The 22,879-nt window shown below is 46.6% G+C and overlaps 1 protein-coding gene across 3 annotated transcripts; it reads right to left on the reverse strand.

Annotated features, from left to right (window-relative positions):
* Positions 1 to 444: 444 nt before the first annotated feature.
* RENBP (renin binding protein) lies at positions 445 to 20,129 on the reverse strand. 3 transcript variants are annotated; one of them, XM_073637767.1, is made up of 10 exons: positions 19,885 to 20,129; positions 18,045 to 18,120; positions 17,437 to 17,512; positions 17,160 to 17,332; positions 15,262 to 15,486; positions 14,623 to 14,704; positions 14,374 to 14,549; positions 9,653 to 9,784; positions 1,953 to 2,040; positions 445 to 800 (listed from the first exon to the last, which is right to left on the reverse strand). In XM_073637767.1, exons 1-10 carry the CDS (start codon positions 19,986 to 19,988, stop codon positions 709 to 711), a joined length of 1,224 nt encoding a protein of 407 aa, XP_073493868.1. In that variant the 5' UTR covers positions 19,989 to 20,129; the 3' UTR covers positions 445 to 708. The 3 variants fall into 3 exon arrangements, with proteins under 3 accessions (XP_073493868.1, XP_073493870.1, XP_073493869.1); XM_073637769.1 differs by lacking the exon at positions 9,653 to 9,784; XM_073637768.1 differs by lacking the exon at positions 1,953 to 2,040 and having other exon boundaries at positions 19,885 to 20,128.
* Positions 20,130 to 22,879: the final 2,750 nt, after the last annotated feature.

Consider the following 22,879-nt stretch of genomic DNA (forward strand, 5'->3'; position numbering starts at 1 on the left):
TTGTGAGCCCTTGCGGGCAGGGTCCTCTTTCCTCCTGTACCAGTTGGTGACTTGTTTTTGTTCAAACTATTGTACTTGTTGTCTGCTACGTATACCCCTTTTTCACATGTAAAGCGCCATGGAATTAATGGTGCTATAATAATAAATAATGATAATAATAATAATAATTGGTGAGGACGTGGTGCAGAAGTGGAGTTTTTACAAGAGTTGGCGGTGGGACTGTGGAAGGTTCGAGGGATGGAGGCGGAGCTGGGGTGAAGCCTGGGCGGAGAATCATGGGGGCCCGAAAATTTTACCAGTACGGGGCCCTGAAATTCCTGGTGGCAGCCCTGCTTGGCCCCCAGTGATCCTCATCACCTTTTTGGACATGCCACATACATATACAATGAAATAATAGAGAGGATTCCCTTTTTTATATAAAGTTTTTCATTATTTATTGTGCATTAATTTTGACTTTTTGATGCAGAGCTTCACAATGCTGGACCGTAGAGCAGGTAGGGACAGTGTACACCTCTCCTGAGATGTCCCAAAAGAAATCTCTTCTTGGTAAATCACCTGACTACACAAGACCTGGTAGACAACTTCTTAAGAAGCCTAAAACTAAGAGCCATCAGTAGCAAGCCTACTTGCTGATTGTTTCTGTGTGGCATACTAGACAATTAGGTCTTATTCAATCAATTTAAGGAACTGGAAGAAGTTGGTGAAGACTCATTTTCTGTTTGCTCCAGTGTCTTCCTCTTCTATGAGCTTGGTCAGCATCTCCTCACACATGTACAGGCATCGAGGGACATGGAAACATCCTGAAAAAAAAAAAAAAGAACTGCAGTCACTTCCATGGAGGAACATCAACATATCAGTGAAGTATTGAGGATCGTTATATATGTTTATCTGTCAGTATCTCTTTGTCCTCCTGAAAGATCAGAAATTTCGGCACCAAAAACGATGCGTAAAAACCGAGCGTTTTTTATGCATTTTTTCCCCATTCGTTAGAAAAGGTAAAAAATATTGCAAAAAAGAACTGACACGCTGTAGATATGAAACTGCTTCAAATCTGCACGGAAAAAATAAAACAGACTTCAAGAATCTCGTACAATTTGATGGTACTGGAAAATGCTGCAAAATGGAAATTGGCCTATGGTTCATATTACTAGGATCGCACTGAGGACACCACTGCAAGAAGCTCCTTTAAGGCATTGGTGACGAAAGGCACTTAAAGGGAAGCGGTCACCTGGTCTTTGCTACCACATCTGAGACCAGTATAACACGTGGGATTCCAGAGATGTAGCACTTACTGGGCTGCTTGCTGCAGTTTTGATAAAACAGTGATTTTATCTGCTGCAGACAAACGCTGAGCTGTGTATAACCCCGCCCACACCACTGATTCGCTGCTTTCTGTGTACAATGTGCATAGGCAGAAAGCTTCCAATCAGTGGTGGGGGGCGTGGCTGAACAACCTGGAAGCAGGATACTAGTCCTCTAGTGATTACCTCCTGCTGATAAAACTATTATTTTTTCTAAACCACAGCAAGCAGCCCAGTATGTGATACATCGCTGGTATCAGGGTCTTTTTCTCTACATCATGCTGCTCTCAGATTAAGTAGCAAAAACCTGCTGACAAATTCCCTTTACGATATAACAGCAGGAAGCTCCAACAAGACGTCTAAATGGTTATTAGCATCAAGGAAGGTTTTGTCTCAGAAAGGAAACATTATGTGACCAGGGCTCAAATACTTTATATATCTTTAATGGGGTTTTTCAGTAACACTAATGGCTTCATGATATCAGATCAGTTGCTTGCGAGGCCCGATGCAATGGAGCAAGTCTCGCAGCCTCTCCGACATTTACTCTGTATATCTGAATGCTGTCTTAGGTATACGGAGCCATCCATACTTAGATTGGAAAATGCTGCAATACACGGCACAACTAAAACTAAGTGTTAATAATAAAGTTACCTTTAAATGGCCCTCCTTTGATGGTGAGGGCCACCTTCCCTTCTTGAGTCAAGTAACCAAACCACTCTCCGTGCTCCAGGTCTGAAAACTGAATTTAGAAACAGAGCAGGATACAGAAAATCATCATATAAAGACACCTTCGTTCTAAAAACCCAAAGAAGAATTCACATCCATTACCCAAAGCCCAATGCAAAACTGGAGAAGTTGCGCAGGTATGTATTTGTGGGGAAATGACGCACAAAAACTTAGGAATTTTTATGGCCCACAGATACTCCTGTGACGCTCGCAAGCCCTGCCCTGGGAAGATGGGGTACTCAGAGCCGGGTCAGATGTTGAGAACGGGGATGCAGTCGTGGCCTGGACCCGTTCCATGCCCAGGGCCGTCACATTGAAAATGATGTTAGGGCTTTCCGGGTTGAGTGGTAATTGTCGACTACGCCACCTGTGGTGTCTGGTGATGAGCCACCAGCGTAGCGAGAGTCCGCTGAGGCCCGATGTCATGGCGGCTAAAGTTCTCGCTGCTCCCCACAGGCGGAGCGCGGCCTCAGGGCAGGCAAGACAGGATGAAGGGGGGTAGTAGTGCGGGAGTAGGGACGCGGCGTCGCACAGAATGGCGCGTAATGAACAGTCCGGAGGCCATAGGGATGAATTTCCAAGGCTTTACTCACAGTTCTCATAAGCAGCGCAAGGCTTCTCTCTGCTCCTCGCGGAGTCCTGCAGCCACCAGGGACGGGGGTCCGACTACCTCCGAGGAAGTCCAGTGTGAGGTAGCATCCCTACACCAGAGTGTTCCTGCACTACAGACTTTACCCCTTCCCATCTGTGCGTGTGTAGATAGGCCGGGTCTCCCTCTGAGCTCCTCTCAGGTGTAGGGCTCGGGTGGCAATTCCTCTCCATCCGAAGCCCGCCGGGATCCTCAGGGCCTAACCGGGCTTTCCCGTCCTGGACATAGAGTACGAGGTCGGGTGTCGGGGGCCGGTACCCCTCTTGGAGCCGGAATCCCTCTGAATAGATCAGGTTGGCGAGGACAGGTGGCGTGCTCCGTTCCGTCTGCATCCTCCCCGGGACCCATTTGCTAGGGAGCCACACTCTAAAGCTCCCGGGACTTCTTGATCCTGGTCCTTGGCCGGGTTGAGACATTCCTTGTCTGCAACCTCCCTCTCGTCCCATAGATCGGGTTACGAGGGCTGTGTCCCATGCCGGTGCAGGCCCACACAGGATCTGCGCTCCCGGAGGGAAGTCACTTAACACACAGTATTTTGACAGCACAGTACGACCACTTGACAGACAGACTGTCCGAGACCACACAGGTCTGAAGGGCTGGACAGGTCCACACAGGACCAGAGAAGAACCAAGATCTAAGGACCAAGATCTAAGATGGCATACTATTAAATATGAAATTAGAAGTGTCACTAACCAACTGTTCCTCCACCCACACCCACTAACTGGTTCCTACTACTTTGTGTTCCCCAGTCTCCCTGTAACCAGGGGAGCAGCACCTAGTGCATACTAGCGCCCTCTGGTGGAGAAATGTGGTGTTGGATGCAAAAACTAGGTAACTACCATCGCACCGGACTTACCTCAGAGGAGGAACACCACACTCCATTAAAGAAGTGCAGCATTCCTGTGGCGGCCGAACCCTCAGGGGCGTCACATTCCCCCTTGGTAAAACACAGCACGTCCGCGGGCTGCAAAGGAATAGCACCCAGGAAAATTTCTTTTTTATATAAACAAGTAGAACTATCATCCCTTTATGGATGCATAACAGTTATAAAAGTACAAAAGTGCAAAGTATAAAATTATAAAAACACAGATATAAAAGTGCAAAAATTATTAATTAAGACAAGAGACTTTTTGATCAAGACAGCGGACTGCTTAAAGGTGACGACGGTCAGTTCAGTAGCAAGAGGGACCTGCCCTAAACCCTCTACGTGGGCCCTGGGGTGGCTGCAGGGCATGAAGATCCGGAGCTGGACCCCCACACAAGCCACTCCAGACAGGTTTTGCTTCTGAGGTCTGAGGTAGAAGGAAGGCACGGTTTTGTATAAAACCAATAGGAAGCACCTAAATAGATGCATAACTATTTACAATGCAGTCCGCCGCCTGCCATAGTCCGCAGGGACCAAAGTCTCTATAAATGAAGGAACACACAAAAATAGCAGCAATAGTCAAGCTTCAAACAATAACTACAGCAGCCGGGGCTGCTTCAGACTTGGGGCTCGCGAGGAGGGAAGGGCTCATTCCTCCCGACAGAGGCTAGCCGGTCACCTGAGGTTGAGGGCGTGGTGGCGTCACTCCCAGACACTTTGTGAACATCCAGGGCGTACCACCCACGCTCCCCCTGGTGGCGAGCGAATGTCACAGTATCGCCCGGGGAGAGGTTCCGGCCGGGGTGTCCCTTCTTAAGGCGCGGCTCGACGTCCCGCCGGCTGACAAACACATCATCTTTAAATACGGGACTCCGGATAAATCCCCACCCCGCCTCATGGTGGAAACGCACAATCTTGCCTTCATATCGGGGACTGGGACGGGTGGCCTCCTCCAGTCGCGCCCGAGTCTTTGTAGCCTTGGTCCTGACTTCGAGGCGCTCGCAACGTTGCTCCCGCAGACGTTGCTCCCGTGCCAGCTGGAGGACCAGATCGCTACATCATTGGCTCCTCCTCTGCGCTTCAGATCTGGTCTCCCGCGGGAAGCCCATAAGGTCGCCCCCCTGGTTTTTCCAGGCACACTCCTCGGCCTCGGGCCAGGTTACCGCTGGTGCAGGTAGCGGGGTCAGGACGGGTTGCTGCGAGTCCTCTAATAATGCGGACCAGTCCGGGTTGGAGCCAGTAGCCTCCTCCGCAGCTCCAGGCACCTCAGTTACCGAGCTCTCGTGACAGCGCAAGTCCCCACCAATAGCTGCCAGTTGCAGCTCAGGAGCTAGTGCTTGCTCCCAGGTGACTGCGTAGGGGACTATGTACTCCGCCATGAGGTCCAGGATCGTCTCTGATGGCTCTGCAGCCGGGGCAGGGGGTTGCACTCTCACCTGCCTCTAGGTCACTCTCGACTTCGACCTCCGGGCCTACTGCTTCTGGAACCTCCTCTCCTCGACGGCGATCTCGGATCCGCTGCAGCATCTCCGCTTTCCACGCTGCCGTCGCCGCCTCCTGGGCCTCCTTCTGCCTCCTTGCAAGTCCCGGAGCTTCCGAGTGGAGAAAGTCTATATCTCCCGGAGTCAACACGCCACCACCTTGCTCTCTACCGGGTGAAGGGCCTGGACCGGGTTCAGTGGTCGCATGGTCTTGCTCCCCAGAGGCATCCATGTCCGCCTCCGTTGACTGCCAAGCTCCGACTGCCATGGCCGCACCTTGTTGCTTTCCTTCTTCTTCCTCCTCTTTCGGGGCGGTTCCTGGGCGGCATGCTGACAGGCCCGCCTTCGTTCAGCCCATCCTGTTTGACGGGCATTACCCCGCGGACAGTCTCTGATGTAAGGGGCAGTCCACATTTTTGGCGCCAAACGGGAGCCCAGCCCACGATGGGAGGTGTACAAAGACAGTCTTTTCACAGCATTATGGCGCCTGTTCTTCTTGGGCGGGCACCATTTTAAAGTGCAAAACAACAGTCCAAGGTGTAAGGCACACAGTACCCGATAGCAATGGGCACTTTTCTCCGTTGCTGCGGGCACGATATCCTGCCGACTACGCCAGTGATGTGACACTCGCAAGCCCTGCCCTGGGAAGATGGGGTACTCTGAGTAGGGTCAGATGTTGAGAACGGGGATGCAGTCGTGGCCTGGACCCGTTCCATGCCCAGGGCCGTCACATTGAAAATGATGTTAGGGCTTTCCGGGTTGAGTGGTAATTGTCGACTACGCCACCTGTGGTGTCTGGTGATGCGCCACCAGCGCCGCTACAGTCCGCTGAGGCCCGATGTCATGGCGGCTAAAGTTCTCGCTGCTCCCCACAGGCGGAGCGCGGCCTCAGGGCAGGCAAGACAGGATGAAGGGGGGTAGTAGTGCGGGAGTAGGGACGCGGCGTCGCACGGAATGGCGCATAATGAACAGTCCGGAGGCCATAGGGATGAATTTCCAAGGCTTTACTCACAGCTCTCATAAGCAGCGCAAGGCTTCTCCCTGCTCCTCGCGGAGTCCTGCGGCCACCAGGGACGGGGGTCCGACTACCTCCGAGGAAGTCCAGTTTGAGGTAGCATCCCTACACCAGAGTGTTCCTGCACTACAGACTTTACCCTTTCCCGTCTGTGCGTGTGTAGATAGGCCGGGTCTCCCTCTGAGCTCCTCTCAGGTGTAGGGCTCGGGTGGCAATTCCTCTCCATCCGAAGCCCGCTGGGATCCTCAGGGCCTAACCGGGCTTTCCCATCCTGGACATAGAGTACGAGGTCGGGTGTCGGGGGCCGGTACCCCTCTTGCAGCCGGAATCCCTCTGAATAGATCAGGTAGGCGAGGACAGGTGGCGTGCTCCGCTCCGTCTGCATCCTCCCCTGGACCCATTTGCTAGGGAGCCACACTCTAAAGCTCCCGGGCCTTCTTGATCCTGGTCCTTGGCCGGGTTGAGACATTCCTTGTCTGCAACCTCCCTCTCGTCCCATAGATCGGGGTACGAGGGCTGTGTCCCATGCCGGTGCAGGCCCACACAGGATCTGCGCTCCCGGAGGGAAGTCACTTAACACAAAGTATTTTGACAGCACAGTACGACCACTTGACAGACAGACTGTCCGAGACCACACAGGTCTGAAGGGCTGGACAGGTCCACACAGGACCAGAGAAGAACCAAGATCCAAGGACCAAGATCTAAGATGGCATACTATTAAATATGAAATTAGAAGTGTCACTAACTAACTGTTCCTCCACCCACACCCACTAACTGGTTCCTACTACTTTGTGTTCCCCAGTCTCCCTGTAACCAGGGGAGCAGCACCTAGTGCATACTAGCTCCCTCTGGTGGAGAAATGTGGTGTTGGATGCAAAAACTAGGTAACTACCATCGCACCGGACTTAGCTCAGAGGAGGAACACCACACTCCATTAAAGAAGTGCAGCATTCCTGTGGCGGCCGAACCCTCAGGGGCGCCACACTCCCCCGATTTTGCAAGTTTTCCCACCTACAAAGAATAGAGAGGTCTGTAATTTTTATCGTAGGTACACTTCACCTGTGAGAGACAGAATCTGAAAATCAGATTGTATGATTTTTACATAATTAATTAGCATTTTATAGCATGAAATAAGTATTTGATACAATAGAAAAACAGAACTTAATATTTGGTACAGAAACCTTTGTTTGCAATTACAGAGGTCAGATGTTTCCTGTAGTTCTTGAACAGGTTTGCACACACTGCAGCAGGGATTTTGGCCCCCTCCTCCATACAGATCTTCTCCAGATCTTTCAGGTTTCAGGACAGTCGCTGGGCAACATTGAGTTTCAGCTCCCTCCAAAGATTTTCTTTTGGGCCACTCCAGGACCTTGAAATGCTTCTTATGGAGCTGCTCCTTAGTTGCCCTGGCTGTGTGTTTCGGGTCATTGTCTTGCTGGAAGACACAGCCACGACCCATCTTCAATGCTCTTACTGAGGAAAGGAAGTTGCTGGCTAAAATCTCACGATACGTGACCTCATCCTTCCTCCCTTCAATATGGTGCAGTCGTCTTGTCCCCTTTGCAGAAAAGCACCCCCAAAGTATGATGTTTCCCCCATCATGCTTCACGGTTGGGACGATGTTCTTGGGGTTGTACTCATCATTCTTCCTCCAAACACAGCGAGTAGAGTTGATACCAAAAAGTTCTACTTTGGTCTCATCTGACCACATGACCTTCTCGATCATCTAGATGGTTATTGGCGAACTTCAAACGGGCCTGGACATGTGCTGGCATGAGCAGGGGGACCTTGCGTGTCCTGCAGGATTTTAATCCATGACGACATAGTGTGTTACTAACGGTAATATTTGAGACTGTGGTCCCAGCTTTCTTCAGGTCATTGACCAGGTCCTACTGTGTAGTTCTGGGCTGATTCCTGACCTTTCTCAGAATCATCCTTACCCTACTTGGCAAGAACTTGCATGGAGCCCCAGACAGAGGTAGATTGACAGCCGTAATTGTGCCACCAATTGTGCTTTCTCACCAAGCTGCTTGCCTATTGTCATGTTGCCCATCCCAGCCTTGTGCAGGTCTACAATATTGTCCCTGGTGTCCTTAGACATCTCTTTGGTCTTGGCCATGGTGGAGGTTGGAGTGTGATTGATTGAGTGCGTAGACAGGTGTCTTTTATAGAGGTAACCAGGTCAAACATGTGCAATTAAAACAGGTAATGAGTGCAGAGTAGGAGGGATTCTTAAAGAAAAACTAACAGGTCTGCAAGAGCCAGAATTCTTGCTGGTTGGTCGTTGATCAAATACTTATTTCAAGCAATAAAATGTAATTTAATTATGTAAAAATCATACAATGTGATTTTCTGGTTATTATTTTTAGATTCTGTCTCTCACAGGTGAATTGTACCTATGATAAAAATTACAGACCTCTCCATTCTTTTTAGGTGGGAAAACGTGCAAAATCAGCAGTATATCAAATACTTATTTTCGCCACTGTAGGAAGGAAACTGGGTGACAACTCCTGTTGTGGCCTCTGGTGGCTATTAGTCAGCACCTATGTAGGAGACCAGAATAATGCAGAAGCAATGACCATGTTAGGGGCATGGCAGTAGTTAAGGGGATCCACCTTCACTCTTCTGTGGCCCTAGGCGAATTACCTGGCCTTCTTAGTCTATATGTGGATTGACCACTGAGAGAGTCACGGTCTTGGCTGCCTAGCAGATGATGCGTTTATCTCCACTGTTAAAGGGGTCTCAGGGTGGAGAGGGAGCGGATCCTAAAATGAAAGGCACCAAGAAATAGAGAAAAACCAAACCTAGGGGACAAAGCAATAGCTACAGTAATACTCACTTGATGCTGAGATTAGTCAAGGCGGAATAGTCTCCCACCTCTGACCACATTTTGCTATAGTGTCCCGTGGTGATGTGGTATTACACAGCAGCCACTGAAAAGGAACACGTCAATATTACAACCCCTGCACAAGTGGAGGATACGCAAGTGTAAAACATTATGAAAGATACCCACTTGTACCGAAATTTGTCTTTTATTGATATTCAAATTAGGCTTGCAAGTGCACTGGTTGACGCATCAATGCACTTGCAGTCTATGGCTCCTGCTCGCCTTTAACAGGCAGCGCCCAACTTTGCTTCTTGATTGATAGTTAAGTGCAGAGGTGCCTCTGTCTTTGCTGCCAATCAAGAAGTGGGATGCAGCTCCGCCCTGGAAAAGCAAAGAAGATCCATAGACTGCAAGTGCACTGATAAGCCCGCCAGTGCACTTGTGAGCCTAATTTTCATATCAATAAAAGCCAAATTATACAGCAGGAATGGGCATTTTGTCATAATGTTTTACAGCACCCTATCCCACACTGCCTCTGCTTGCCCAGGGGCCGTGTTACTAACAGGTTGTGTGTAACTGAATGGACAGACCATGGGTTACATGATTGTGCCGAGTCCTCTCCAATATGATGTCCCTATGCGATAACCCCTTAGTAAATTTTTACTTTAGGGGGAATACATTGAACTTTTTGGCTACGCGGTTTACAAGCATCTGCACCTTAGCTGTGCTAACTGGTGATATTTATTAAAAAATAAATAAAAAAAAAAATCACTTCATATTTTACAAACCCGGCTCAATGTGTATTCATAAACTTTCTGGAAGTTGTCAAGCAGACGTGGATCCTTTGTTTCCATATAGCCAAGCAGGAAGGCGATGAGCGCCTCTGTGTGCGGCCACCACATTTTCATACTCCACTCAAGCTGGGGAACACAAAGAATGATTATCTGCTCACGTCATGTGGCCATTGAAATTATCGATCTATATATACACATCTACCAGTGTCGGACTGGGGTGTCAATCTGCTGATATAAGAGGGTGGTGGCCCAATCTAGCACAGGGGCCCACCGGAGGATTCTCCTGTTCTGCTGTGGGCCAGTCCAAGCCTGCATCTATCTAAGAAACAATGAATGGAGGCAGCACACCAAATAAAGCATGGCAAAATAACCTAAGGTTTATTAGCCCCTAGTGGCTGGCAATGTTTTGGTTCTGAAGAGTGAACCTTCCTCTAGCAGTGATAAGATAAAAATGCCATATATTTAAAAGGCAAAGCAATTGCATAACAATTACAAATATATAAAAATTATACACATGCAAAGTCAATGACCATGTACATAAACAATAACATACCTGTAAGTGAATGAAATATAGGTGCTCCTCACAAAATTAGAAGATCATCAAAAAGTTAATTTATTTCAGTTCTTGAATACAAAGAGTGAAACTCCTATATTATATAAAGTCATTACAGACAGAGTGATCTATTTCACGTGTTTATTTCTGTTAATGTTGATGATTATGGCTTACAGCCAATGAAAACACAAAAGTCATTATCTCAGTAAATTAGAATACTTTATAACAACAGCTTGAAAAATGTTTTTAAAATCCAAAATGTTGTCCTACTGAAATGTATGTTCAGTAAATGCCCTCAATACTTGGTCGGGCTCCTTTTGCATCAATTACTGCATCAATGCAGCAATGTGGCATGGAGGGATCAGCCTGTGGCACTGCTGAGGTGTTATGGAAGCCCAGGTGGCTTTGATAGCAGCCTTCAGCTCGTCTGCATTGTTGGGTCTGATGTCTCTCATCTTCCCCTTGACAATACCCCATAGATTCTCTATAATAGATTCTCTATGGGGTTAAGGTCAGGCGAGTTTGCTGCCAATCAAGCACAGTGATACTGTTGTTTGTAAACCAGGTATTGGTACTTTTGGCAGTGTGGACAGGGGCCAAGTCCTGCTGGAGAATGACATTTCCATCTCCAAAAAGCTTGTCGGCAGAGGGAAGCATGAAGTGCTCTAAAACTTCCTGGTAGACGGCTGTGCGGACTTTGGTCTTGATAAAACACAGTGGACCTGCACCAGCAGATGACATGCCCCCCAAACCATCACTGATTGTGGAAACTTCACACTAGACCTCCAGCAGCTTGGATTGTGGCCTCTCCACTCTTCCTCCAGACTCTGGGACCTTGATTTCCAAATGAAATGCAAAATTTACTTTCATCTGAAAACACCACCTTGGACCACTGAGCAACAGTCCAGGTCTTTTTCTCCTTGGTCCAGGTAAGACGCTTCTGGTGTTGTCTATTGGTCATGAGTGGCTTGACACAAGGAATGCGACACTTGTAGTCCATGTCCTGGATACGTCTGTGTGTGGTGGCTCTTGAAGCAATGACTCCAGCAGCAGTCCACTCCTTGTGAATCTCCCTCAAATTTTTGAATGGCCTTTTCTTAACAATCCTTTCTAGGCTGCGGTTATCCCGGTTGCTTGTGCACCTTTTCCTACCACACTTTTTCCTTCCACTCAACTTTCCATTAATATGCTTGGATACAGCACTCTGAACAGCCAGCTTCTTTAGCAATGACCTTTTGTGGCTTACCCTCCGTATGGAGTGTCAATGACTGCCTTCTGGACATCTGTCAAGTCAGCAGTCTTCCCCATGATTGTGGAGCCTTCTGAAACAGACTAAGGGACCTTTTGAAATGCTTTGGAAGCCTTTGCAGGTGTTATTTGTTAATTATTCTAATTTACTGAGATAATGACTTATGTTTTCATTGGCTGTAAGCCATAATGCTCAACATTAATAGAAATAAACACTTGAAATAGATCACTCTGTGTGTAATGACTCTATATAATATATGAGTTTCACTTTTTGATTTGAAGAACTGAAATAAATTAACTTTTTGATGATATTCTAATTTTGTGAGAAGCACCTGTATATCATGATGTGCAATAAAGTGCAATAGTGCTTAAAGCACAATTTCAAAAAATTACAGTAATTTGATTAAACTTGGATGACTCGTCCTTCAGAGTAAGGAACCATTATAGTATAAAACTGACGCATTCGGCGCCATTTTGGAAACAGTTCAGGAGCGCAGCATGCACTTGCCAATCAAAGGAATGGGATACTACATATTATCACATGCAGGGAAAGCCAAAGGCAAGGCTAAAGGTTAGATGATGTTGAAAGCGCCATCGAATGGCAAATATAGCATCACATAATTAATTGGCAAAGTAGATCCCAAGCTCAAAAAAAGGTGTAAAAGAGAACCCAAAGAATCCCAGAGAACCCAAAGTGACTGGGGCTCGTACATCTGAGAGACGTGAAAATGGAAGGAGGAAGTGGCGTAACTAGAGTACAATGGGCCCAAGGTACAAAATTTGGACCTGAGCCCCCCGCATGTTTGTCAGATGTATGGGCCCTTGTAGCGTTCTAAATCCTATAAGGACATATGAATTGCCCCCCCATTATGTAGTAATGTCCCCCATATTGGGCTCTTTGCTGGTATAATGCCCCCCATCCTGGGCACATCCTGGTATATATATCCCCGATCCTGGCATATATGTTCCTTATTCTGGTATATACAGTACAGACCAAAAGTTTGGACACACCTTCTCATTTAAAGATTTTTCTGTATTTTCATGACTATGAAAATTGTACATTCACACTGAAGGCATCAAAACTATGAATTAACACATGTGGAATTATTTACTTAACAAAAAAGTGTGAAACAACTGAAAATATGTCTTATATTCTAGGTTCTTCAAAGTAGCCACCTTTTGCTTTGATGACTGCTTTGCAAACTCTTGGCATTCTCTTGATGAGCTTCAAGAGGTAGTCACCGGAAATGGTTTTCACTTCACAGGTGTGCCCTGTCAGATTTAATAAGTGGGATTTCTTGCCTTATAAACGGGGTTGGGACCATCAGTTGTGTTGTGCAGAAGTCTGGTGGATACACAGCTTATAGTCCTACTGAATAGACAGTTAGAATTTGTATTATGGCAAGAAAAAAGCAGCTAAGTAAAGAAAAACGAGTGGCCATCATTACTTTAAGAAATGAAGGTCAGTCAGTGCGAAAAATTGGGAAAACTTTGAAAGTGTCCCCAAGTGCAGTTGCAAAAACCATCAAGCGCTACAAAGAAACTGATTCACAAGAGGACCGCCCCAGGAAAGGAAGACCAAGAGTCACCTCTGCTTCTGAGGATAAGTTTATCCGAGTCACCAGCCTCAGAAATCGCAGGTTAACAGCAGCTCAGATTAGAGACCGGGTCAATGCCACACAGAGTTCTAGCAGCAGACACATCTCTACAACAAATGTTAAGAGGAGACTTTGTGCAGCAGGCCTTCATGGTAAAATAGCTTCTAGGAAACCACTGCTAAGGACAGGCAACAAGCAGAAGAGACTTGTTTGGGCTAAAGAGCACAAGGAATGGAAATTAGACCAGTGGAAATCTGTGCTTTCGTCTGATGAGTCCAAATTTGAGATCTTTGGTTCCAACCACCGTGTCTTTGTGCGATGCAGAAAAGGTGAACGGATGGACTCTACATGCCTGGTTCTCACCGTGAAGCATGGAGGAGGAGGTGTGATGGTGTGGGGGTGCTTTGCTGGTGACACTGTTGGGGATTTATTCAAAATTGAAGGCATACTGAACCAGCATGGCTACCACAGCATCTTGCAGCGGCATGCTATTCCATCCAGTTTGTGTTTAGTTGGACCATCATTTATTTTCCAACAGGACAATGACCCCAAACACACCTCCAGGCTGTGTAAGGGCTATTTGACCAAGAAGGAGAGTGATGGTGTGCTACGCCAGATGACCTGGCCTCCACACTCACCAGACCTGAACCCAATCGAGATGGTTTTGGGGTGAGCTGGACCGCAGAGTGAAGGCAAAAGGGCCAACAAGTGCTAAGCATCTCTGGGAACTCCTTCAAGATTGTTGGAAGACCATTTCTGGTGACTACCTCTTGAAGCTCATCAAGAGAATGCCAAGAATGTGCAAAGCAGTCATCAAAGCAAAAGGTGGCTACTTTGAAGAACCTAGAATATAAGACACTTTTTTGTTAAGTATATAATTCCACATGTGTTAATTCATAGTTTTGATGCCTTCAGTGTGAATGTACAATTTTCATAGTCATGAAAATACAGAAAAATCTTTAAATGAGAAGGTGTGTCCAAACTTTTGGTCTGTACTGTATGTCCCTTATCCTGGACCCAATCATGGTATATGTATTCCCATCCTGGTATATATATCACCCATCCTGATATATATGTTCCTCATCCTGGGACCTATCCTGGTATATATGTCCCCTATCCTGATGCTGTTATTTAATGAATAGTGTAAGGTGGCAGCTGGACAGGTCGTGGACGGGAGGTGCCAAGCCTCGGTGATGTTGGACCCGGAGAAATTGGCTCCAGCACACAGTCTCTGCAAAGAGACAGATCCTTGTCCAAGTCCATTAATGCTCAATACAAGTTGAGAGTTTGGATCAGCCCATAATGGCATCACTCACCTGTGTAGGGCAATGTCCATCCACATCCTGAAAAGAAAAAAGTCCTCCATGCTCCTGGTCCCATCCTGATTCAAAGGTTAGAAGTACAAACTTTTCCACAGCGATCTTCCCCAAGTTACGGTCATTGTTCATGAAGGCCTGACGTAAAAGAAACCAGCCAGCCTCAATGGCATGTCCTGTGATGGAGACTAGATATTAGGAAGAAGCAGCAGCCATACATCCGAGTATCAGAGCGTAAACTGACCATACCAGGGTTCTGGTGTCTGCCCATGCATCCTGGGAGCTCCTTTCCATCTTCAGAAACATTCTCCAAAATGGCCTGACCATCACGCTGCAGAAGAATACAAGGAAATAATCATATGGACAAGATTCATAGAAGGGTAGGGTTTACTGTTCAGATCCTAGTGGCATAACTTGATCTTCCTCTACCAAAAAATACCTGTGTCCTTTGAGGGACCTTTGAACCGCTCAGGTCCCTCAGCTACTGTCAGATCCCTCATCCCTTTTACCTGCAATGGCACTGCAGGGAAAGTAAACACTTGTTGTCAGCCCACTTCACAGATAACCTATAATTACTGAGGATCTCATCAGATATATCAGGGTTCCCCAACTCCAGTCCTCAAAGCCCACCAACAGGCCATGTTTTCAGGATTTCCTTAGTATTGTTCATGTGATAATTGCATCACCTGCACGGGCAATAATTCCAGATCCAGATATGAAGGATCCAGAGGCTTCAAATTAAGTTTGAAAGGTCAGATCAAGGTGACTGTTGCGGTTTTGGATGGCCCATGAATACACTATTGTACATGGGGTGGGCAAAATCCTGTTGATTATCTCCCACCCCACTACCATAGCTTCCATTTGCTGATCATTTAGTATATATGGTACCTGTAAGTGCTGCAGTATCTTCTCCACACTCCAGGCTCCCAGCTCTGCATACTTTATTGCGGCCTCTTCATCATCCTCACATAACTGATCCACCAGATTCAGCAGCATCATTGGCACTGCCATAGAGTTCACTGGTTCAGCTCCAGGCAACTCCGGTCTTCCTAAATTAGATGGATCTACTCGCACCCAGTGAACTATTTGATCCATCATCGTCCGCGCTTCTCTCTATATGAAAATAGACTTCATTACTAAATATCTTCAAATTTCATAAAAATCCAGAAAACAGGGATCATTGAGCCAAATCCAGCTGCTCATATATGCCTAAGGGGGTTGTCCCAAAAACAACATATATACCATTTATAGGTGGCTGTTGGAACCCCCACCAATCATGAGAACTGGGGTCACAAAGTCTTTAGTTTGAATACAGCTGTAAACAGGTACGCGGATACAACAGCGCAGAGAATGTAGACTAGTGATAACTTGAAACAACAAGAATTTATTCGATTACACAAACAGATATGGTCTTGAGGGCACAAGGCATAAAGGGGAAGGCAAACAATGGGAAGACAGTAAGCCATTTTACTATGGAAATTTGGAATTCGGCTATATAGGGTATATGAATAGACAACTATTATAGTCAAAGGTGTCTTGGTCCTAATGGCCTAGGTGAAAGTACGTCTCAGTTAATCTCATGCTAGTCACTATGGTCACCCTGTCGTTCTCTCATTCATTCCACAATACTGATTGTTGTACAGGCCCCAACGGGAGTCGGGTGTACTACTCCGTTAGGCCGCAAGTTCCTGATCGATAAGATGCTTCGATCACCCATCATGCTGACCGCCTCCGTTCTCTGAAGCGCGGCCCTAGTCCCCTCAGTACTATGATTCCACACCTCGAGTCGCATCTCACATAAATGTCCCTTTCCTGTTATCCGCTCACACGGTTCTAGCTCTGCACTCCCGTCTCAAGCCCCGTCCGTTCGTCTCTGGCTCCAGTCCCTCGCTTCTGATTAGCTCATGTCTGGCTCCATTCCCTTGGTCCTGGTCACTCGTTTCTGGTTACTTGGTTCTGGTCACTCAGTTCTGGTTCGCTCGTTTCTGTCTCTGTTCCCTCAGTTCTGGTTACTCGGTTCTGGCCGCTCAGCTCTGGTTCGCTCGTCTCTGACTCCATTCCCTCAGTTCTGGTTATTCGGTTCTGGTTCGCTCGTCTCTGACTCCACAGTAGCAATGGTGGCCATAAGCCAGCTCAGCTACAGGTCCAGGTGCCAAGTCTTCCCCACTTCTGCTCTCTTGGGCTTTTTATAATTCCTAACTGCGATACAGCCATCACCTGACATGGTGTCTCATCTAATTCATTCCTACCTTGACCACACGCTGGTCTCTACCATTCTTGTTGACATAATTTCCTCTATATTCTTCCCTTATAGTCTTTAGACTGCAAAGGACAGTGTTCGCTTACAGATGTCCGTTCATGCATTATCTTGACCTCTTTTACACAGTGGTACTGAGCATGTGCAACTACTGCTCCTTTTGTTTTCTATAGGATTAGTGGTCGGGTCACACGTTTTGTTTATGGCACAATACCTTTAAAAACAAAAAGGATTGGGCATGTTGAGCCAGGAGACCACCATGCAGCCAGTCTCGCTGATGTTCATGTGTATAGTCACCTTCACAACTCAAAAGTCAATAGCATGTCCCTAGAAATTAACGATTGTGCGCCTCATTAGTGCATCTTCAGATGTTGAGGTTTTTCCAAACAGGAAATTCTAATTTTTCTCAAGTATAAAAGGAAATCATAAAGTTTTTGTCTGTTTTATTAGCATATTGGATTTATATGTTCTACATGAAAATTAGACACCTCACCCACACAACCCTGAGAATCCCACCCCTCTCCTTCACCTTATACTTCTCTTTTTGAGTTGTTCTCCATAGTTCATCCATAGCCATGATGTAAAAACACTCACTGAAGATGGTGCGCTGGATCTTTACCGCTCGACCATCACGCGTCACCACGAAAGCACATTTTATGGAGTCAGACGATGGGCGAGCATGAGCAATAAGGAACTTGCCCCCTGAGTATCAAGGGAAAAACAAGTAACATGAAGTATATGTACTTGGTGGAGTAAAGTCATCACAATTTGAATGTTCTTTAAAACTTTAAGAACCCTAAACTTACCAGCAATGGCAGAGTTAAGTAGTTCTTCTCTGTGGAATCTGGGCACCTTCCTGTAGAGACGGCAGTACATCCAAACCTAGGTTGACCAGAAACCAGTAGAGGTCATGCTCACATGAAGATTGCCAGCTTGGCTTTTACATGTATATAGTATTGTGTGGTTTAGTTCCTATACACAGCCACTAATTGTGTGTTGGACCCGTTCAGCAACACACAGAGACCCTATGTGTCCGTATTACAGACCCGTAGGCACTTTATAGGACTCTGTATGGTCACTCTAAAAATAAATACAGAATATGATATAAAAAAAATACAAATAAGGAAAAACCGTCATATAAGGAAAAAAAAAAAATTATAATGCAAAAAAATACCACAAGAAATCATTTACGATACCGTTGAAATTTCATTAAAAACTACAATTCATTCCACAAAAAAACGAGACATCGTATGGCTAGGTCGATGGAAAAACGAAAAAAAAGGATGGAAAAAGCAAAAATTGGTCCTTGCGGGGTAAAGTTAATATAATCTCTAATGAGCACCACGACCACTTCGTACCCCCTGGACCTGTACCAATTACACATTGATGACCTACCACATTGCAGCCTCTTTACCTGTCTGCCCTGCAGCCAGATGTATTTCAGTGGATCGTACACTGCTCCTTCCTGACCAAGGCACGTGAAGAATCCCCTGACAACATCAAACACAGCTTACTATCAAACAGTCAATGTACATTAATACGTATATTCATGATTTTGTCTCAGAAACAGCGCCACTCATGGCATAGGTTATGTCTGGTATTGCACTTCAGTTCTGCCAACTTTAATGGGATTGAATCACAATACCAAACATAGCCAATGGAGGCGCTGTTTCTAAGGAAAGAGTCTCCGAGTAAAGGTTCACTGTATTTTATAGCGTACATATATCAGTAGACAAATGTCATCATAAAAAATACTATAATGCACAGATTAACCATTTATGTTGCTCTTTTTTTGTAAGTTTATAAGAAAAATAAGTTAATTGATTTTTGTATTGAATATATAAGTTTAGATGCCTCCACAATGTGGCTCTGCATAATATGATCAGCAGTGTGCCGACACGACACATCAGCACACTGCGACTAATGAATTTATGAACTCCAATATTGCTGCAAACGTTAAAAACGTAAAAGGTACTTAGCGTTTTTTCATCAAAGAGCGCAAAAGCCACCTAACCACATCAAAGTGAGCTTTAAATATGGAAGGTCCCAAGATAAGAACTCAACATCACTCTTATCCATTTATCCCACATAAGGTTTCAATTGCGAGTTATGCCTGGTTTCCTTTTCATGCCCATTCACATGAGGCTTTTTTGCCACAGAGAGGCAAGATATTTAGTGGTTAGGGACCATCCATATTTAAAGGTCACCTTGACATGGTTGGATGGCTTTTGCGCTCTTTGATCAAGAAACGTATTGTGTATGTATATGTTAGTATATTGGCCACATAGCGTATTTGCACCTGTGCATTAATTTAATACTAAAGGTGTGTGGGTGCTATTTTTTATTTTTTGTGCTCTACATATGATGTCCCCACAGTGCCCACTCCACGCATTATGATGCCTCCACAGTCCCTTGTCACACAGATTGATCCCCCAACATACAGCAGGATGCTCCCACAATGCCCACCACACATAGTAGGATGCCTCACATACACAGTATGATGTCCCGGCAGTAGATAATTCCCCAGAGTGTCCCTCTCCTACCACCGTTCTCACAATACGTTACTCCGGTCTGTGCAGAATGTGGTGATCTAATAACCTCCTTGGGCCTGCAACTCCGAAACTCAGACACATGGGTTGAATAGTGGAGCAGAGAGCGGACGGCTCCCTACTCCATCATTTTAATCAATTGTATCTGGGTTTTGAGGATGCAGATATCATTGAAATCAGGACATACCCCCCAACTTTCCAGAATAGTGGTTTCTTGGGCAATTAGGTTATGTGCCTTTTTCGGGCGGGTATGCTCAGTAATCTGTCTGAAAAAAGCGGTAAATAAATGGTTAAAAGAATACACAAATGCATTTATATGTAAGAACGACTTGCTGTGCATGTGTTCTGTCTTTTTTATGTAAAGATGCAGAGTGGTTAAAAGTAGTGACCCGACCATCCTTCAGAAAGCCGCTGCTCACTATTTTATACGTACAAGTATTAAAAGAAAAGCCGACGGTAAAGTCTCTGCAATATACTCAAAGGGTAAATACGCCAGCGTGTAAAATACGTGGCATGCATATACCCTTAGGAGACATGGAAATACTAGACATTTTTCCAGATAGATTTCAGCTGTCATTTCGTGAAAACTGAAATGTGTAGTCCGGCGACGGCAGGTGCGGAGTCATCAGCGCAGCTGGGAAGGAAGCGGCGCCGTACAGCCCTCTGCTCACTGGAATATGCTGATGTTTAATAAATCATATCTACCCAAATTCCTTGTCCTCGGAGTGCTGAGTCCAGAAATCCATGACGCTGTCCAGCTCGGTGCTGATCCGCTCTCTCCACCGCTGTAGGCGACTTTTCTCTCCCATACTGGAACTTTTCCTATTCGTCAGACAGATTCCTCCTGCAGTCTCTGCTCCCTCTGCTGTGAACTCTGCAGCCGAGGAAGGAAATCAGTGATGAGGACCACAGCGGCCGTCAGCTGACTACCAGTCATGTGATTCATTAATTGGAAGACGTTATATGTACTGAGAAGGGTGAATGCTGAGTCTTACAAAAAAATGAGAAATGCTAAACAGGGAGCAGCGGGAACGTCTTAAAGTGCACCTGCTATGCCGTCCTAAGAAACTTTTTTTCGTCTCCGTTCTGATGCAATAAAAGTGCCACATCAGCGGAAAATACAATACTTTTAAAGATGAATATATTTGTTCGAGTGGAATTGAATTCTCCTTAAATTTTGCAAAAATCCATAGTCTCCAGAATAAGAATTCTTTTGCAATTCGGTCAGCGCAAATTCAGCAAAATGACAACCGCCATTTTACTGTACCATAGAAAGCAAGACAAATGGTTAAATGAAAAAAAAAAAATAATACTCATTTCACTGATCACTCGTCCCGCTGTCTGGTCCTTGGCGCCTCTTATTTTCCCCATCGTGTGGATTCTTTTCAGCCTCTTCAGTCTATCTTGAGGCTTGTGACCTGTGACTTGACTCGGTCCCGGATGTCACTGCGACAAAACAACACATGATTCCAAAATAACCTCCGTGGCCTATTCAAGCCGTGGTCTGGATTTAAGAGACTGAAGACAATATGAGCAACGGGGGAAGGGGAAAAGAAGAGGTGCCGAGGACCAGGCAGCGGGGTCGGGAGACAAAGGGACAGGTGAGCGGTGAGCGGTGAGTATTCATTTTTCCTTTTCTATTTTTTACATCCTACATTTATTATGTTCTTGGGGTCTCCAGAGACCCCAGAACATAATAAGGAACATTCAATTTGCAATAACTTCGCTGCAGATCAAATTTTCCTGTAAAATTCATGCGATTTTGCAATTTCCAATCTCGGCGGATCCGTTCACCTCTAATTACTGTGCTTAATATATTAGATCAGCAACCTCCGCCACGCCAGCTATAGTGAGACTACAACTCCCAACATGCCTTGACAACAGTGGTTGAACAATGGGAGAATACTTTCCCTTACGGAGGTTGCCACCATTTTCTGGATGTCAGCATAAAACAGGTGGCACATGGAGGTAGTATATGACCTCTTAGTATTACTCGATTATAATACACCCATGTGAATAAAAGCCTAAACTGTATAAAAGGACATCTTTTTGTTGCCCATAGCAACCAATCACAGCGTAGCTCTCATTTTACCACAGCTTTTTAAAAAATGAAAGCTGAGCTCTGATTGGTTGCTATAGGCAACAAAGACCGTTTCTCCTTTTACCAGTTTTAATAAATAGGGTTACATTTACCACCTATCCTGTTCCCTGGGACCACCACCGATCACTAAAATGGGGGCTCCGAATCTTCATTTTTTAACATTCATTGTACGACCTCGATGATGAGAGCGGGGAGGTGCTCGGACATGCTCGGAAACGGCTGTAAAGCAGATCTGTCACAAGATTTCTCAAAAGAAAATGGCAAACATTGTTAACCCCTTCCCTCAAAAGGGCGAAACCGTTCAGATTGCAAGTTTGTAACCCGCCCCGAATCACAACTGTCCCAGACAGAGGCCAGCAGACCTCGCCAGCACACCTCGCCAGCACGTGTCTGGTCAGAGCGGCCCAGTGCCTGCCATCACTGGGATTGGCCGGTCACCGGCACATTTCTGTCACGGAGCTAGTTGTAACTGCTCAATGAGAAGAAGTCCTATGAAGACAAAAATATGCTAATGTTGCCCAGATGTTGCCCTTACTACAATACTGTGACCACCCCAGGCAAAGCAAAAGTGCCAGCTGTGACTTCTGCCCCAGCAATTAGATGTCACAGTTGCCAGAAGAAGCAGACGGAGAGCCCGACTGTTTCCTACCTCTAGATTGCTCCCTGTCCAACTTTCTGTTAGGCAGCAATGCCACCTGCCATCTAGATAACCCTTGTATAGGTAGGGTGCCACGTACAACAGGAGTCGCTGCTCCACTTCTTAAAAAGTTCCAAGTCCGGTCCGCTCCTACTGAGTCGCCAGTTAGGTCCGCTCCTACTGAATCGCCAGGCTGGTTTGTTCCTATAGAGTCGCCAGTCCGGTCCGCTCCTACTGAGTCGTCAGTCTGGTCCGCTCCTACTGAGTCGCCAGTCTGGTCCACTCCTACTGAGTCGCCAGTCTGGTCCACGCCTACTGAGTCGCCAGTCTGGTCCACGCCTACTGAGTCGCCAGTCTGGTCCACGCCTACTGAGTCGCCAGTCTGGTCCGCTCCTACTGAGTTGCCAGTCCGCTCCTACTGAGTCGCCAGTCTGGTCCGCTCCTACTAAGTTGCAGTCCGCTCCTACTGAGTCGCCAGTCCGGTCCACTCCTACTGAGTCGCCAGTAAGGTCCACTCCTACTGAGTCGCCAGTCCGGTCCGCTCCTACTGAGTTGCCAGTCCAGTCCGTCCCTACTGAGTCGCCAGTCTGGTCCGCTCCTACTGAGTCGCCAGTCCGGTCCGCTCCTACTGAGTCGCCAGTAAGGTCCACTCCTACTGAGTCGCCAGTCCGGTCCGCTCCTACTGAGTTGCTAGTCCAGTCCGCCCCTACTGAGTCGCCAGTCTGGTCCGCTCCTACTGAGTTGCCAGTCCGCTCCTACTGAGTCGCCAGTCTGGTCCGCTCCTACTGAGTCGCCAGTAAGGTCCGCTCCTACTGAATCGCCAGGCTGGTTTGTTCCTATAGAGTCGCCAGTCCCGTCCACTCCTACTGAGTCGCCAGTCCGGTCCGCTCCTACTGAGTCTCCAGTCCGGTCCGCTCCTACTGAGTTGCTAGTCTGGTCCGCTCCTACTGAGTTGCCAGTCC

Source organism: Phyllobates terribilis, unplaced genomic scaffold, assembly GCF_046119375.1.
Source record: "Phyllobates terribilis strain yellow unplaced genomic scaffold, ASM4611937v1 Scaffold_7__3_contigs__length_470593459, whole genome shotgun sequence".
NCBI classification, from domain to species: Eukaryota; Metazoa; Chordata; class Amphibia; order Anura; family Dendrobatidae; genus Phyllobates; species Phyllobates terribilis.